The sequence below is a fragment of the Salmo salar genome, chromosome 13 (assembly GCF_965601325.2).
Source record: "Salmo salar chromosome 13, fSalSal1, whole genome shotgun sequence".
Taxonomy (NCBI): domain Eukaryota; kingdom Metazoa; phylum Chordata; class Actinopteri; order Salmoniformes; family Salmonidae; genus Salmo; species Salmo salar.
The window spans coordinates 43,487,781-43,506,649 of NC_138303.1; the positions used below are offsets into that span (position 1 = coordinate 43,487,781).

The window sequence follows — 18,869 nt, forward strand, 5'->3', positions numbered from 1 at the left end:
AATACAGTGTAGACATTGTAATGTTGTAAATGACTATTGTAGCTGGAAACAGCAGGTTTTTTAATGGAATATCTACTATCAGCCCATTATCAGCAATCATCACTCCTGTGTTCCAATGGCACGTTGTGTTAGCTAATCCAAGTTTATCATTTTAAAAGGCTAATTAATTATTAGAAAACCCTTCTGCAATTATGTTAGCACAGCTGACAACTGTTGTTCTGATTAAAGAAGCAATAAAACTGGCCTTCTTTAGACCAGTTGAGTATCTGGAGCATCCGCATTTGTGGGTTTGATTACAGGCTCAAAATGGACAGAAACAAAGCACTTTCTTTTGAAACTGGTCAGTCTATTCTTGTTCTGAGAAATGAAGGCTATTCCATGCAAGAAATTGCCAAGAAACTGAAGATCTCATACAACACTGTGTACTACTCCCTTCACAGAACTGCGCAAACTGCCTCCAACCAGAACAGAAAGAGGAGTGGGAGGCCCCGGTGCACAACTGAGCAATAGGACATTAGTGTCTAGTTTGAGAAATAGATGCCTCACAAGTCCTCAACTGGCAGCTTCATTCTTGTTGTCCTGGCACCACACTGCCAGGTCTCTGACCTCCTCACTATCGACTGTCTCTTCTTGTCGATGATCAGGCATACCAAATTTTTATTGTCGTCAGCAAACTTAATGATGGTGTTGGAGTCGTGCTTGGCCACACAGTCGTAGGTGAACATGGAGTACAGGAGGGGACTAAGCATGCACCCCTGAGGGGCCCCCATGTTGAGGATCAGCACCATCTAGTGTTAACACACAGCTTTTAATTAGCATATATCTCTATATATCATTATCACACAGTTTACACTTATTCCACATTTCTTCAGATTCAGATTTCCACAAAAATCATGCTTCAACATAATGCGTTGCAATGACCCAGTTCCTCATTTCATAGGCAAAACTGGAAGTTGCATGAATAATATTTTTGACTATGGCATTAGATTTATGAAAATACCCCAGTAAAAATCTCGTTATACAGTGCTTTCGGAAAGTATTCAGACCCCTTGAATTTTTCCACATTTTGTTACGTTACAGCCTTATTCTAAAATGGAATTGTTTCCCCCCTCATCAAACTACACACAATACCTCATAATGACAGAGCAAAAACAGGTTTTTACAAAATGTTGCACTTTTTTTTTTTTATAAAATAATATTACATTTAAATAAGTATTCAGACACTTTACTCAGGACATTGTTGAAGCACCTTTGGCAGCGATTATAGCCTTGAGTCTTCTTGGGTATGACACTACAAGCTTGGCACACCTGTATTTGGGGAGTTACTCCCATTCTTCTCTGCAGATCCTCTCAAGCCCTGTCAGGTTGGATTGGGAGCGTCGCTGCATAGCTATTTTCAGGTCTCTCCGGAGATGTTCTGGGCTTTGGTTGGGACACTGAAGGACATTCAGAGACTTGTCTCAAAGCCACACCTGCATTGTCTTGACTGTGTGCTTAGGGTTGTTGTCCTGTTGGAAGGTCTACATTCGCCTCAGTCTGACATCCTGAGTGTTCTGGAACACGTTTTCATCAAGGATCTCTGACTAGATCCTGACTAGTCTCCCAGTCCCTGCTGCTGAAAAACATCCCCACAGCATGATGCTGCCACCACCATGCTTCACCGTAGGGATGGTGCCAGGTTTCCTCCCGACGTGACGCTTGGCATTCAGGCCAAAGAGTTCAATCTTGGTTTCATCAGACCAGAGCATCTTGTTTCTCATGGTCTGAGAGTCCTTTAGGTGCCTTTTGGCAAACTCCAAGCGGGCTGTCATGTGCCATTTACTGAGGAGTGGCTTCCATCTGGCCACTCTACCATAAAGGCCTGATTGGTGGAGTGCTGCAGAGATGGTTGTCCTTCTGGAAGGTTCTCCCATCTCTACAGAGGAACTCTGGAGCTCTGTCAGCGTGACAATCGGGTTCTTGGTCACCTCCCTGACCAAGGCCCTTCTCCCCCGATGGCTCAGTTCGGCTGGGTGGCTAGCTCTAGGAGGAGTCTTGGTGGTTCCAAACTTCTTTAATTTAAGAATAATGGAGGCCACTGTGTTTTTGGGGACCTGCAGAAACGTTTTGGCACCCTTCCCCAGATCTGTGCCTCGACACAATCCTGTCTCGGAGCTCTACGGACAATTCCTTCAACCTCATGGCTTGGTTTTTGCTCTGACATGCACTGTCAACTGTGGGACCCTATATAGACAGGTGTGTGCCTTTCCAAAGCATGTCCAATCAATTAAATTTACTACAGGTGGACTCCAATCAAGTTGTAGAAACATCTCAAGGATGATCAATGGAAACAGGATGCACCTGAGATCAATTTCAAGCCTCATTGCAAAAGGTCTGAATACTTGTGTAAATAAGGTATTTCTCTTTAAAAATATATATAAATTTGCTAAAATGTATAAAAACCAGTTTTTGCTTTGTCATTATTTGTATTGTGTGTAGATTGATGAGGAAAATGTGAATTTAATCAATTGTAGAATAAGGCTGTAACGTAACAAAATGTGGAAAAACTCAAGGGGTCTGAATACTTTCCGAAGACACTGTAAATAAAACTATGCCTTAAAGAATTTCAAACCAGTATTCACAGTAGTACAATGGCCAATATACCACGGCTAAGGGCTGTTCTCAGGCACGATGCTAAGCGGAAACCCCAGAGGTGCCTTATTGCTATTCTAAACTGGTTACCAACATATGTAGAATAAAGGTATTTTTGCATCAAACCCGTGGTATATTGTCTGATATAGACACGGCTGAAATGCTGTTCAAGCCAATGGGTCGGTGAAAGTGACTCGAAGTGGAATCGTGTTGATTTTTTTGCGTTTCTTCCGTCCAGAGGGCACGTGAGCTCCCACATCACACGACTGGAGACAAGAACTGTGACTTGCTTTCCACTCCAGAGCAGGGCGCCATTGAAAGGAGTGATAACTGGAGTTGAAGATTCCCAGTGTCTGTGACTCCCGCCATTTGGTGCAACGCAGACCCGGTGGAGAATGTGGTGAAACAGAGAAGATACTGTCTGTACTACTGAACTTTGATGCAGTCTTCACCAGATAAAGTGAAGTTAGGATGTGTCAGTTATCCTGTAAGACCTTTTGTCCCAAATCCATTACGGTGTTTTAGGTGTCAAGTTTATGTTCATGTGGCAGCAGTGTGTAGGAAGGAGATTCCTAGATGTGAGAAGTGTGCAGGAGGACATGAGACAAAGGAATGTGTAGTATCGGTGGGAAAAGTTGTGTGTGTAAACTGTAGGGCTACCCATGGTGCTGGAGATCAGAGGTGTCCTGTGAGAGAAAGGCAGGTTGAGGTTGCCAGGATCAGAATAGTGCAGAAGGTGTCATATGCTGAGTCAGTGAAGAGTGTAGTAGAGGAAGATGGGTCCAGGTTCATTGATCCTAAGAGGACAATAGAGTGATAGAGAGTGATAGGAATAGCATTTTCTAGGTTGTTTTTTTGGCCGTCATGGCCATGGTTGTCAATAGTACCACAGGAATGGAACGGAAAGTAATGGAACGGAAATCACAGAGGATATATGTTGGCTGTGGCAGCTGCAGAGAAGCACTTGAGTGTACAAGATTTTACTGCAGAATAGTTAAGATGTTTTGAACGATAGTGTCCCATCCTCCCAGGCTGCTGGCCTGGTGTAGGATCATGTAAGGCCAAAGTAGTGGAATAGGGGTGAGGGTTTTAATGGGTGCAGAGTTAGTTGGTATGGCAATTTTTTCACAAAATGTAATGAATTCATACTACAGCATTGTGGGCTGATACACAGCCAATATAATATCTGGCGGCGTGCACCTATAACCTTTGTTTGCGGACCGCCATAATACCAAAGAAGAAGAAGACTGACCGCACCATCGGTATAGAGAAAGGCTGCCGCTCAGTGGTGAAGTTGAAAACAGAACTGCAGCAAAACCCGGAAGTTGGAGGATGTTGTTGTCGAGCACGGTTTATCGAACTTCGAAGCTAGCTATCTAGCTAATTCCTTTCTTATTGATTTTAACACGACTTTGAGCATGTAAAGTGGTATGATGCGAGTATCAAACAAGATGGTAAGCAAATCAGTCAGCTTGTTTGTAGCCGATTAGGTGGCGTCACATGGCAAGATGGCTAACTATGCTATCTGCCTAGCTCTGGCCCAGTGCAGTTGTAACTAGTTACCACAGCCACAAAGTCAGAATGGGCTATATCGTAAAAATGCATGAAAACAAACATGTGCCTATTTGGTCTTAAGGTACGGGTTAGTCATAGGGGTAGAAGTTTGGTTTAGGTTAGGTTCAAAATCAGATTTTTAAGAAATTGTAGAAATGGGCGGGGTTTAGCCATAATTGTGACTGTGGTAACTATTGACGACCGTTACGTGAGGCCAACTCCCTGAATCTTTCCATTCATGCCTCCATAGTATGTTTTTCACGCTTTTGTTTAATGACTGGTTTCAACATACTTTTGTTACTCACCAAAGTGTAAATGTTCCTGTCGAAGTGCTGAGGAACTTTTATTCCAATGTCGCCAAAGTAGACTGTTTAGCTGTTTACTTGCGCATGTGTTGTTTGCGCATTGACCACACCACAGCTAGACTGGCGGTAAACAAATTGTTCAAAAGTTTAGGTCGTATTTTAGAAAAACGATAGTTTGCACATACATAGAAAACTTCGCAGTCAGTACGAAAATAATACTATATGGAGGGATAAATGGAAATATGCACGGCGTTAAAGAAGGCTTTGGCTACATATAACGCACAAGATCAGAGCTACTAGCTAACTGCCTAGGCTAGTTGCTTTTAACTTGTGCGTTATCGTCAGCAAACGTACACCATTTACGTTGGTGGTCAGTGAGTTTGCCACCTTACAGACCTTTGGTTCAGTTTTCAGCCTCGAACATTTCGAACACAGTATAGACCTGGCTACATTCTATGTTACCATGAAGGATGATGACACTACGCAAACAACTTCTCTGGCAAGTGTGGATGCCACGTTGACATGACCTACCTTATTTATGTTACCAGATATTCAATATTTCTGTCTTTAAGTAAAGGTTATGTCCTCTCTTTCTCCACAGCCTTTGATTAATCCTCCTAGGACTACAAGACTGGAGTGAATAGACCTCCCTCATCCCTCGAACAGTCTCACTTGGACAAACTCACCATGTTGGTGACAGCCTACCTGGCCATCGTGGTCCTACTGGCTTTGTGTGTCGGTCTGGAGCTCACGGCACGTCGCCTCACCCCTCCTCAACCCACTCCCTCTGCTGAGGGCACCAACCCTGCTTTCCGTCGCTTCCAGGCCCTGTTCCTAAGATGCTACCTCCTAGCCCTGTGGGCTGACTGGCTGCAGGGGCCATACCTCTACAAGCTGTACCGTCACTACAGCTTCCTGGAGTCCCAGATAGCCATCCTGTATGTTGTTGGCCTTGCCTCCTGTGTTCTGTTTGCCCCTGTGGCCGGCTGGCTCCCTCAGGTAACAATAATGAAGACCACAAAGTAAATACTTTGTTAGACTTTTTTATTTTATCCTCAATAATTGTTTTATGTATGTATGGCTAAGGCAATTGTGTTTATTGAAACTTTTTTTTAAAAAATGCATTAATTCAGGTCCTGGGGCGCAGACAGACCTGCCTGCTCTTCTGCGTAGCCTACTCAGCCTGTTGCCTCACCAAGCTGTCCCGTGACTACTTTGTCCTTATCGTGGGTCGCATGCTAGGGGGCCTGTCCACCTCTCTGCTCTCCACAGCCTTCGAGGCCTGGTATGTGCATCGACATGTGAACGCCCACGACTTCCCTAAAGAATGGATCCCCAGCACCTTCACCAAGGCTGCTAGCTGGAACCACGGGCTGGCGGTGGGGGCAGGGCTGGTGGCTAACATGCTGGCTGAGTGGCTCCACCTGGGGCCTGTGGCTCCCTTCCTCCTGGCTGTGCCCTGCCTGGGGGCCTGTGGCTGGGTGGTGCTGACTGACTGGGGCATGGAGGAGAAGGGAGGCCTGGAGGGGGACAACAAGACATCCTTGCTTGGTCCTTCTGCTTCAGTGCCTCTGGCCCGGGCATCTGCACGGGCCCGGTTCTGGCGCAGCTGTCAGGAAGGTCTCCGCTGTCTGTTATCAGACAGACGGGTGATGCTGCTAGGAGGTGTCCAAGCTCTGTTTGAGAGTGTACTTTATATATTTGTCTTCCTGTGGACCCCGGTCCTGGACCCCCACGGCCCTCCGCTGGGCATCGTCTTCTCCTGCCTGATGGCAGCCAGTATGGCTGGGTCCCTGCTCTACCGCCTGGCCACCTCCACCCGCTACCGCCTCCAGCCTGGTCACCTCCTCTGCTTCTCCATGCTGCTCGCCTTTTTCTCCTTCTTCATGCTTATCTTCTCCACAGCCCCAGGCCAGCCCAGACCCCGCGAGTCCCTGCTGGCCTTCCTGCTGCTGGAGCTGGCTAGTGGCCTCTACTTCCCCGCTGTCAGCTTTCTCCAGGGGAGGGTGATCCCAGAGGAGAAGAGGGCCGGGGTGCTGGCCTGGTTCAGGCTGCCTCTGCACCTTCTGGCCTGCCTGGGGCTCCTCGCGCTCCATGGGGAGGTGTCTGGGACCGGAGGGGGCGAGAGTGGTAGTGGAACTAGAAACATGTTTGGGGGCTGTGCTGTTATGATGCTAGCTGCACTCTTGGCTGTGGTCAGTCTCTTTACTCTGGGAAGGAATGATGTGGATCTCAGACTAGAGGGGCCCAAAGGAGAGGGAGAGATATGACATTCAGAGAACTTTGTCCCAACATTGGACAATGACTAGGAATACAGTTACTGCTTTGTTGACAGATGAAGACTCGTTTGGGAAAGTAAAATGAACTTTTGAGGGACTGAAACCTGACATTTAATCAACCGTGGAGTTACCAATATTAGACAATGATTTAAAATAATCTGGTGTCGGTAAGGTGTATATATATTTGTTTACAAGATTTCCTGATATTTATTTGTTTTTGTTTTGTTAACTGGGACTAGCAATTGTTTAGCTATATTGTTGGGTATATGAAGAAAAATATTTTTATTTTGAGTTATTATGCTGCAGTCTGCGTCATCTCTTGGCCTTCTTTTGAAGCACACTTGCATACGCACTGACGCACATGCTGGTGTAATAATGTTGTGCCAGTAGGTGGTGCCAGTCTAGCTCTAGGATGTTCTTCATATTCTAGCCTGTACATGTTGTAGTGTTTATCAACTGCGTTGTTCAGGGTGTACCACTCAGCCACGGCAGAACAGGGCTTACAACACTAGCACAGCTGCTTGCTTCAGCAGAAATATCACCCACTCTCATATCATTTAACAAGTACAATATATCAATTCAGTCTTACTGTTTATGATGAAAGCAACTGTGAAATCAATCAATAGGCATGTGTAGCTACACTTTGGAGTTCTTGACATTATCAGTAGTGTCCAAAAGGAGAAAAATATTATACATAGCTTGTTGCGTGGACGAATATCGGTGCCATTCCATTATCAATGCCTGTTTTGGTATACAAACAGTTGCTATTTTGACTTATGGGGCTTGCTAGGTACATTGTAGTAATTAAACACCAATGTTAAGGGTGTTTAGATTCTGAATGGATATTTCATGTGTCATGGAGAGGCATGTATATTTGCCTTGTTCTTTTTCGCTTTCTATTCTCCAGAACCTTCAGTAAAATAGGACATATTGTAAACATGGAATAAATATGATTTTAATAGTGTCTTTGTCATTTTGTGATTCTTTTGAATTGCAGTGATAATGTCAGACAGATTCAAGTTGTGATACTACACATGCACTCGCTGTCCAGTTTATTAGGTACGCCACCCTGTTCACAAAAATGGATCGCATCAACAGACAGTGAGTCACTTGGCCGTGGCTTGTTATATAAAGCAGGCAAAGGGGTGATGGGTTCACACTCAAAAAGCTTACTTCATTATTCTATGTGTTTTATTATTTTCACTGCATCAGGGATAGCATACACAGACGTTTTGGCATTCCAGCCTTCTTCAGTATGTGTAGGTACAATTTTCTTTTAATTTGCCTATCAGGAATGTGGCTTTTTTTGGTCTACCTGTGTACAAATTAGTCACAAAGAAATACAGAATTATAGGGTATGGGATTGGGCACGAAGGGCAACTCACAAATCAATTGCCCCAGGTGTCCGCTCACCTAAATGCATCATATCAATTCAAGGACATTAGGCAAAGCCGTTCATAAATATGTGGGGTCAACTCATAAACAACATGCAAAATTTGATATGGACTGTTTCTTTGAATATTTTTTTTTTCACCTTTATTTAACCAGGTAGGCAAGTTGAGAACAAGTTCTCATTTACAATTGCGACCTGGCCAAGATAAAGCAAAGCAGTTTGACACATACAACAACACAGAGTTACACATGGAGTAAAACAAACATACAGTCAATAATACAGTAGAAAAATAAGTCTATATGCAATGTGAGCAAATGAGGTGAGATAAGGGAGGTAAAGGCAAAAAAGGCCATGGTGGCAAAGTACAGTTGGGGGAAAAAAGTATTTGATCCTCTGCTGATTTTGTACGTTTGCCCACTGACAAAGAAAGGACCTGTCTATAATTTTAATGGTAGGTGTATTTGAACAGTGAGAGACAGAATAACAACAAAAATATCCAGAAAAACAAATGTCAAAAATGTTATAAATTGATTTGCATTTTAATGAGGGAAATAAGTATTTGACCCCCTCTCAATCAGAAAGATTTCTGGCTCCCAGGTGTCTTTGAAACAGGTAACGAGCTGAGATTAGGAGCACACTCTTAAAGGGAGTGCTCCTAACCACAGCTTGTTACCTGTATAAAAGACACCTGTCCACAGAAGCAATCAATCAATCAGATTCCAAACTCTCCACCATGGCCAAGACCAAAGAGCTCTCCAAGGATGTCAGGGACAAGATTGTAGACCTACACAAGGCTGGAATGGGCTACAAGACCATTGCCAAGCAGCTTGGTGAGAAGGTGACAACATTTGGTACGATTATTCGCAAATGGAAGAAACACAAAAGAACTGTCAATACCCCTCGGCCTGGGGCTCCATGCAAGATCTCACCTCGTGGAGTTGCAATGATCATGAGAACGGTGAGGAATCAGCCCAGAACTACACGGGAGGATCTTGTCAATGATCTCAAGGCAGCTGGGACCATAGTCACCAAGAAAACAATTGGTAACACACTACGCCGTGAAGGACTGAAATCCTGCAACGCCCGCAAGGTCCCCCTGCTCAAGAATACATATACATGCCTGTCTGAAGTTTGCCAATGAACATCTGAATGACTCAGAGGACAACAGGTGAAAGTGTTGTGGTCAGATGAGACCAAAATGGAGCTCTTTGGCATCAACTCAACTCGCCGTGTTTGGAGGAGGAGGAATTCTGCCTATGACCCCAAGAACACCATCTCCACCGTCAAACATGGAGGTGGAAACATTATGCTTTGTGGGTGCTTTTCTGCTAAGGGTACAGGACAACTTCACTGCATCAAAGGGACGATGGACGGGGCCATGTACCGTCAAATCTTGGGTGAGAACCTCCTTCCCTCAGCCAGGGCATTGAAAATGGGTCGTGGATGGGTATTCCAGCATGACAATGACCCAAAACACACGGCCAACGCAACAAAGGAGTGGCTCAAGAAGAAGCACATTAAGGTCCTGGAGTGGCCTAGCCAGTCTCCAGACCTTAATCCCATAGAAAATCTGAGGAGGGAGCTGAAGGTTCGAGTTGCCAAACGTCAGCCTCGAAACCTTAATGACTTGGAGAAGATCTGCAAAGAGGAGTGGGACAAAATCCCTCCTGAGATGTATGCAAACCTGGTGGCCAACTACAAGAAACGTCTGACCTCTGTGATTGCCAACAAGGGTTTTGCCACCAAGTACTAAGTCATGCTTTGCAGAGGGGTCAAATACTTATTTCCCTCATTAAAATGCAAATCATTTTATAACATTTTTGACATGCGTTTTTCTGGATTTTTTTGTTGTTGTTATTCTGTCTCTCACTGTTCATATAAACCTACCGTTCAAATTATAGACTGATCATTTCTTTGTAAGTGGGCAAACGTACAAAATCAGCAGGGGATCAAATACTTTTTTTTTACTGCTCAAAAAAATAAAGGGAACACTTAAACAACACATCCTAGATCTGAATGAAAGAAATAATCTTATTAAATACTTTTTTCTTTACATAGTTGAATGTGCTGACAACAAAATCACACAAAAATAATCAATGGAAATCCAATTTATCAACCCATGGAGGTCTGGATTTGGAGTCACACTCAAAATTAAAGTGGAAAACCACACTACAGGCTGATCCAACTTTGATGTAATGTCCTTAAAACAAGTCAAAATGAGGCTCGGTAGTGTGTGTGGCCTCCACGTGCCTATATGACCTCCCTACAACGCCTGGGCATGCTCCTGATGAGGTGGCGGATGGTCTCCTGAGGGATCTCCTCCTAGACCTGGACTAAAGCATCCGCCAACTCCTGGACAGTCTGTGGTGCAACGTGGCGTTGGTGGATGGAGCGAGACATGATGTCCAGATGTGCTCAATTGGATTCAGGTCTGGGGAACGGGCGGGCCAGTCCATAGCATCAATGCCTTCCTCTTGCAGGAACTGCTGACACACTCCAGCCACATGAGGTCTAGCATTGTCTTGCATTAGGAGGAACCCAGGGCCAACCGCACCAGCATATGGTCTCACAAGGGGTCTGAGGATCTCATCTCGGTACCTAATGGCAGTCAGGCTACCTCTGGCGAACACATGGAGGGCTGTGCGGCCCCCCAAAGAAATGCCACCCTACACCATGACTGACCCACCGCCAAACCGGTCATGCTGAAGGATATTGCAGGCAGCAGAACGTTCTCCACGGCGTCTCCAGACTCTGTCACGTCTGTCACGTGCTCAGTGTGAACCTGCTTTCATCTGTGAAGAGCACAGTGCGCCAGTGGCGAATTTGCAAATCTTGGTGTTCTCCGGCAAATGCCAAATGTCCTGCACAGTGTTGGGCTGTAAGCACAACCCCCACCTGTGGACGTCGGGCCCTCATACCACCCTCATGGAGTCTGTTTCTGACCGTTTGAGCAGTCACATGCACATTTGTGGCCTGCTGGAGGTCATTTTGCAGGGCTCTGGCAGTGCTTCTCCTGCTCCTCCTTGCACAAAGGCGGAGGTAGCGGTCCTGCTGCTGGGTTGTTGCCCTCCTACGGCCTCCTCCACGTCTCCTGATGTACTGGCCTGTCTCCTGGTAGCGCCTCCATGCTCTGGACACTACGCTGACAGACACAGCAAACCTTCTTGCCACAGCTCGCATTGATGTGCCATCCTGGATGAGCTGCACTACCTGAGCCACTTGTGTGGGTTGTAGACTCCGTCTCATGCTACCACTAGAGTGAAAGCACCGCCAGCATTCAAAAGTGACCAAAACATCAGCCAGGAAGCATAGGAACTGAGAAGTGGTCTGCGGTCCCCACCTGCAGAACCACTCCTTTATTGGGGGTGTCTTGCTAATTGCCTATAATTTCCACCTGTTGTCTATGCCATTTGCACAACAGCATGTGAAATTTATTGTCAATCAGTGTTGCTTCCTAAGTGGACAGTTTGATTTCACAGAAGTGTGATTGACTTGAAGTTACATTGTGTTGTTTAAGTGTTCCCTTTATTTTTTTGAGCAGTGTATAATATAGCAAGTAAAACACTGGATTGGTAGATTTGTAGTGGGAAGAAAGTAGAAATAGAAATAATGGGGTGCAAAGGAGCTAAATAAATACAGTAGGGGAAGAGGTAGTTGTTTGGGCTAAATTATTGATGGGCTATGTACAGGTGCAGTGATCTGTGAGCTGCTCTGACAGCTGGTGCTTAAAGCTAGTGAGGGGGATAAGTGTTTCCAGTTTCAGAGATTTTTGTAGTTTGTTCCAGTCATTGGCAGCAGAGAACTGGAAGGAGAGACGGCCAAAGGAGGAATTGGCTTTGGGGGTGACCAGAGAGATATAATCATAATTTGTAGACCGGAAAAGCCACATCCCTGGCAACCCTGATTAGAAGCACCTGCTGCTCATCTGTGGATCTTTACAAATGCTGTTTTCAATTAAAGAAAAGTGTACCTACGCACACGCTGAAGAAGGCTGTAAAGCCGAAACGTCTGTACGCTATCCCTGATGCAGTGAAAATAATTAAACATAGAATAATGAAGTAAGCTTTGTGACAACTTTTTGAGTTTGAACCCATATGTTTGTCTGAATTCGCAGGCTTTACGCACCAGCCAAGCTTCTGGGAGAGCGCTATGGTTCTCTTTTGATGATAAAAGGCTGGCAGACAGGCATTGAGGTATTCAGTTACTGAGGTTGTTGCAGCACCTCCTGATAAATTGAAATTAAAACATTTATAATAACGTTGACATCACCCCCAACATCTTCCCGCGGCCACGGGTGTGCGGAACGGCATCTCGAAACGCACAACTCGTCGATCCTTGTGGCGGATGGGCTATTGCAGCAGACGACCACACCGGGTTACACTCCTATCAGCTAAAAACAAGAAGCAGCTCCAGTGGGCATGGGATCACCAAAACTGGGCAATTGAGATGTGGAAAAACATTGCCTGGAACATGACAGCAAATTCAGTTTACTTGAGTGGCCTGCGCAGGACCCAGACCTCAATCCAATAGAGCATCTTTGGGATGAGATGCAATGGGCTGTTCACAGCATGAATGTACCAAGGTCCAATCTGCAGCAACTGCGTGATGCCATCGCATCAGCATGGTCCAACATTCCTGTGGAAGGTTTCCGACACCTTGTAGAATTCCCTGAATAATTCAGGCTGTTCTGGAGGCAAAGGGGGGTCTGACCCGGTACCAGATGGGTGTACCTAATAAACTGTCCATGTGTATGTAGATAAAATGCAGGCCTCTTCTACAGTCTTACATGAATGTTTTATTAGTAGGAGCTTCTAGTATTTTCATGAATGTTAGTAGCCTTTCATGAATTAATGCAGAACGCTGCATCAGTGCATTACCTAAACATTGAACATATTAAACCAGTGATGCTTTTTCTTGCTCTTTAGTTAATGGAGAAAATATATATGTGATGTCAAAACAAGAGGGAAAAAAAAGGTTTTATTTTTAGCCTAAGTGCTACGGACAGAGAAGTAGAGGGAAAAGATGTAACTTTCAGATCATGTATTCCCTTCTACGCCACCCTCTCTCCTTTTTTACTGCAGACCAAATATTCCAGTTCTCTCTGGCCCTATCCTCACTTGAGTCACATACTGTTACAACATCTGTCCACCCCTTTTTGCCAAGCAGTTTGGTACTGTCCAAGCTTCCCACAGCACTGCTGCTTCACCTGGATGTTTCTAGAATGTTCCTTTTTTTTGGGGGGGGGGGGGGGCTGTGAGAATCCTAACTGCGTGGGCTGTTAGATTAAGCCACTGCTGCAGCATCAGAAGGGGTTTAATCTACGAGAAGCAGCAGCAGAGAGAGACACTATTTCCCAGGCTCTATCTTACCTAGTGTCAGTTCTTTTATTTGACTGTACAAGAACCGCTGGTCATCAAGGACACATACAAGAGGATAGAATATCAAGGAAGGAGGAAAACTGAGCTTCTTTGACTGGAGCAGAGAGATAAATAAAGCATCATAGTGTCTGCTGCAGACACCAGACACAGCCATTATGACCCAGGGCAAGGTAAGGGCTTTACAGATACATTATATAGATCTCATTGTATCCTCATTCATTCCATGCTCATTCTGCAGTAAACCCATAGTAGAAAGGGAAGGTTCTTGGCTTATATTTTATTTCAGTGCGTGTGGTGCACAATGTTATGTAATCATTGTGGCAGCATGTACGTAGGCTGTATCTGTCGCTCCATCCTCTCACCTGCCTCTGTTGAGGAGCTAATCTCATTGTGTTGCTCAGTAACGATGCAACGTCTCTTCAGCAGCAGAGAATAGTATTGTCATCAGAGAATGGCAGAGTGAATGAAATGACAGCTATAAACTAGATTGTATAGAGATGGAGAGAGGGTAATGTTCCACCTGCGTCACTATGCTTCAGTTCAGAGACATGGACGTACCCCCCCCCCCCCCCATTATATATAACCTTAAGTGTTGCTGTTATGCATTGACTCAAAGCTGAGGAAGTTAAAGAAATAGGATTAACCTACCCTTACTAATGACTGTAAATGACATCACAATAGACTACTACTTCTATTTTTATGTAGGAAATATGGAGAGAGAGAGAGAGGAGAGGGATATTCATATTCATTGGTACATTCATTAGCCATCTGGACAGTGTTGTGTAATGATGACTCATTCACTGATCCTGGATCGTCTACACCCACAGTGTGGAGCTATGCTACAGCAGATGGTTCGTCTAAGGACTGATCTCAGTCCAAATCTTACAGTCAGCAAGCAGAGCATCAGATCAGATATCAAATTAGTCCCAAATTGTGAATCTGAATTCATCGTATTTGCTTTTAAAATGTGGACTTAAAAAAAAATAGTTGTTAAAAAAGGAATTTGGATTTAAAAGTTTCTGCTCAAGTTTCTCAGTTGATTAGTGGCTCATAATCTTCTTCTGTTGTTTTATTAAAAGGTATTTTATTTCCAAACAGCTATTTAGTCCTGATTCGTTATCTTATGTTATGTACCCTCAGCTTACAGTCGCAAACAAGGCTGCTGAAGCAGGAGAGAAGCAGTATGGCACTTCGAGTGGAGAAGCAGGAGGGCCACCGGCCCCTCCCACCTATGAGGAGGCCACTGGCGCAGGTGAGAAAGGTATGTCAGTGTCGCAGAAACAACCGTCATTTCTTCACTCCTCTCTCTTTATAAACAAAAGTGTGAAAAACAACTGACCATTTACTGTGTGTTTGTGTTGAACTTGCCAGCAGGCCTCAGCGGCAGCCCCTGTTACAGCGGGGCTTATCCTAGTGATGGGGAGATGCTCACAGAATTCAGCTGGAGTGATAAAAACATCAGACGGATCTTTATCCGCAAGGTAGGCTTTGACTATAGCTATTAGTACCTTATTACTACCTTATTACATTGCACTACCTATACAAGCCAATTACTACTATAATACTACCCCATTACTACATTATTACTACCGTATGTTAAGGCCATACAGATACTGTATGCTGTTTTTAAACTGTATTTTTCATTACCTCCTTTTAGTTGTCTTTTCTTCCCCGTTACCACCGTTTAGGTTTACGCCATCTTGATGATTCAACTTCTTGTCACTCTTTCCATTGTGGCTCTCTTCACATTCTGGTAAGTGTTCTATAACCTCTAAATATGGATGCTACTCTCCATCCTTCAATAGTTTTACCTGGTCAGGCAATAGATGGTCATGACAATCGCAGGAAGTCCTACACTTTGATACAGTAATGTTACATCACTGTGTACCAGACATGAACCTGTCACAGGTGCTAGATAGGAACACACACAGGAACAAGTACTTCGATGAAAATGGGCAAACATTGCATATTTACAATTATTTCTGGTTCCTTCATCAGTGAACCAGTGAAGAACTACATTCAATCCAACCCTGGATGGTACTGGGCTTCTTAGTAAGTCACAGCTTTGATCTTGCATACATCATTACTATGTTGATTTCATTCTGAAAGTACTAAAATATGTGTTATTTCTTTACACAGTGCTGTGTTCTTTGTCACATATATTACACTCGTCTGCTGTCCTGGACCAAGGTGAGTTTACAATGTTAATGTGTGTGGTTAACACAACTCTCAGTTATTATGATACTAGAGAATGTATCATTTTAGCAGAATTTAACGACAGTACTTATTATGTTTGATTTGTATTTCCTACAGGAGACAGTTTCCATGGAATCTGATCCTGCTCGCCATCTTTGTACGTATCATAGAGTGTTTGAAACAATCCATATCTTTACAACATTTAAACACATTGTCTAAAGACTTTAAAGTACTACACATACTTCAGAATCACAGACTTCTCCTTTGTGTAACCCCTCTTTCTCGGTAATGTCTGTTCACTTTGTCATCTCTCCTGTTGCAGACCCTCTCTCTCTCCTATATGACAGGGATGCTATCCAGGTACAGTCTCCCATAACAGTGTCTACAGTTTGTTTGTCTCCGTTGTCCGCTATGCTTTGCATGCCTGCTTCTTCAGACTTTCAGTATGGCTAACATGATGGTTTTTGCAGCCAGGTAAACAGCTAATGTGTTACATTAACTTCAGCTAAGGTTTTGGTGAACAGCTAATAAGTAGAATCAGGTGGGTTAAATTAGTTTGGGATTGAAAACACGTATGGGTTGGTAAATCTCTAGGAAGAGGTTTGGGCAGCCCTGCATTAACCGGTGTCAGTATCAATCAGATATGCCAAAGATATACATGGGCTTAGTAACACTGTTATACATTTTAGGCTTGCTTAGTTACTGTGTATTCACCAAAATAAGTCATTAATATGTTATTCCTGTATCATTTTTTTTTTGAGTATGTCATTTCTTAGTAAATAAATACTTGGCAAATAATTCCTGTACCATATCTTCCCCCCTCTAATAGTTATTACAACACCAAGTCAGTGGTGATGTGTTTGGGTATTACTGCTATGGTCTGCCTTACTGTCACTCTTGTCAGCTTCCAAACTAAGGTCAGTCTGCCTGCGAAAAAGGAAATTCTATAATTTAATAGGATCTCTGTGCTTCTATGATTCACAATTTGTTATAGGTTATTTTTCCTCATGGCCAAGTTACCTTCTCTTTTTCTGGCCTATCTTCCCTTTTTTCCTATTCAGTTTGATGTGACATCATGCCAAGGTGTATTGTTTACCTTCTGCATGGTTATGATGGTGTCTGGACTGGTCCTGGCCATCGCATTGCCCTATGGATATGTAAGTTATAATAATAATACACTTTATTTGTAGAACACGTTGTCATACATGAAAGCCTGCAAAGTAAAGTGCTATACATAGCAGGAAGTAAAACTACCCTAATCAGAAACTATATAATGAATGAGGTGAATAAATAAATGCAGGTGGAGACTAACATGAGGAATTAGACAGAGGTCTCCAACGCTGTGTTTAGACACGCTGCCAATTCTGTTCTTTTTTTCCCCCACTAACTAGTCTTTTGACAAATCAGATCAGATCTTTTTCAGAGCTCATCCGATTGGTCAGAAGACCAATTAGTGAGAAAAAAAAACATCAAGCATACAGCTGCGTCAGATCTAATTGTACATTCACATTTTCAAGAGATATAATATCAGCTTGTTTTGTGCTCCAGGTGCCCTGGGTGCATGGTGTCTATGGTGCCTTGGGAGCGTTACTTTTTACCATGGTAAAGTGTAAAACCTATATAGTCTGTTTTTACTTGACAGTCCACAAATGACAAAGAGAGATGTACAACTACTGTAATACTTCAACTCTTTTCTCCGTTTCAGTTTTTGGCGTTTGACACCCAGCTACTGATGGGGAACAAGCGCTACACAATAAGTCCAGAGGAATACGTCTTTGCCACTCTCAACATCTACCTCGACATTATCTACATCTTCTCCTTCTTCCTGTCCCTGTTCGGAACAGAGAGGACAAACTGAATCCACCTCCAGGCCAGCATCTCAGCTTTTCCATCCAAACACGGCCCGTATTCATAGTCTCAGAGTAGTAGTGCTGATTTAGGATCGGCTTTGCCATTTAGATCACGGTGAAAAGTGTCGTACACACATTTGAGCCTAGGTCGGCACTACTCGGAGACACGGTATGAATACAGGCTCTGATCTCACCATCAAGATGTACTGTACACAACCTATTGATCCTTGATCCACCACTTCTTCCCACAGTCTCAGCTTAGTGTGATCCTCCTTCCCCCTCTAGCATGATATGGACCTATACTACTTTATTGTCTGCTTAGCTGTCAATCTCCAGAATGTACAGTACTTTTCACCTATAGGGTCGGCGATCTATAGAATTACATTGCTAACGGTAGATAGGTGTGAAAAACACATGCAAAATCCTGAGTCTGTCTAAAAGCTAGAACTGTAGGTGTTTTTGTCTTATGCAGATGTGATGTCCTTGCTTTCTCCTGTCTTTTAACAACAGCAGTTATGAATGACACTGCTCTACAGGGGATTATCACCTCTTATGAAGAGGAACTTAAAGTATCTGCCCTAAAGGCATGAATATCTGAATATATTTCAGTGTAGCAACATAGACATCATTGTGCTTAGTTCATCAGTAGTGCACTTGGCTACATCCAATTCCATCAGTGTATAACACATTGTGATGACCCTCAGCTTTAGAGTAGAGAGAGAGAGTGAGTGTAAAGTATTACTTTATTGACCTGAACTTGGGAAATTGTTTTGTCACTCAGCATCGTCAATAAATTAAAAATGACAAGACACGTATCCATGACAATATCAATTAAACACATATTAAGACACATATAAATCAATGGCATCTGTGCACAGTATGTCTGTGGTTTGTTGTTTCTCCTCCAGTCTGTCAACTCTTAACCTACTGGTTGAAATCTCAAAGGAACATAAGATCTGGAACATGCAGGCAATTCAATCCAATTCTGATTTAATTTGAATGTAGGCAAATTACTTGGCTTTCCTTAGCTGCTTTAGACTAAAATAGTTAATCTAGTTGCACTAAAACTGGAGATGTAATGCAATCCTGTCAATATGATGAGCCATAGTCCAATGATGTCAGTAGGGGTTTACTCACCACCCTTCTCTTTCTTTGTAACATTCTGTTCTGTATTATTGTGTTGTGTTAACACACCCCTCCATGTTAACATTTTCCAGCTAGGTTGGCGGCTATTTAACTCTTCACTTTTTATTTATTTACAGATAGCTAAACCAGAGTCATCC

General features: G+C 43.6%; 2 protein-coding genes across 3 annotated transcripts; both read left to right on the forward strand.

Annotated features, from left to right (window-relative positions):
- The first annotated feature begins 3,914 nt into the window (after positions 1-3,914).
- Positions 3,915-7,733, forward strand: slc61a1 (solute carrier family 61 member 1). 2 transcript variants are annotated; one of them, XM_014135581.3, is made up of 4 exons: positions 3,915-4,085; positions 4,898-4,989; positions 5,092-5,489; positions 5,624-7,733. In XM_014135581.3, exons 3-4 carry the CDS (start codon positions 5,178-5,180, stop codon positions 6,758-6,760), a joined length of 1,449 nt encoding a protein of 482 aa, XP_013991056.1. In that variant the 5' UTR covers positions 3,915-4,085; positions 4,898-4,989; positions 5,092-5,177; the 3' UTR covers positions 6,761-7,733. The 2 variants fall into 2 exon arrangements, with proteins under 2 accessions (XP_013991056.1, NP_001135385.1); NM_001141913.1 differs by lacking the exon at positions 4,898-4,989 and having other exon boundaries at positions 3,936-4,085; positions 5,624-7,731.
- A 5,704-nt stretch (positions 7,734-13,437) lies between these two features.
- On the forward strand, positions 13,438-17,966 carry LOC106567063 (protein lifeguard 2). Its single transcript, XM_014135909.3, has 12 exons — positions 13,438-13,710; positions 14,681-14,801; positions 14,912-15,021; positions 15,229-15,293; positions 15,539-15,592; positions 15,680-15,730; positions 15,854-15,893; positions 16,059-16,096; positions 16,566-16,653; positions 16,798-16,893; positions 17,285-17,338; positions 17,442-17,966. Exons 1-12 carry the CDS (start codon positions 13,696-13,698, stop codon positions 17,592-17,594), a joined length of 885 nt encoding a protein of 294 aa, XP_013991384.1. The 5' UTR covers positions 13,438-13,695; the 3' UTR covers positions 17,595-17,966.
- The last annotated feature ends 903 nt before the right edge of the window (positions 17,967-18,869 follow it).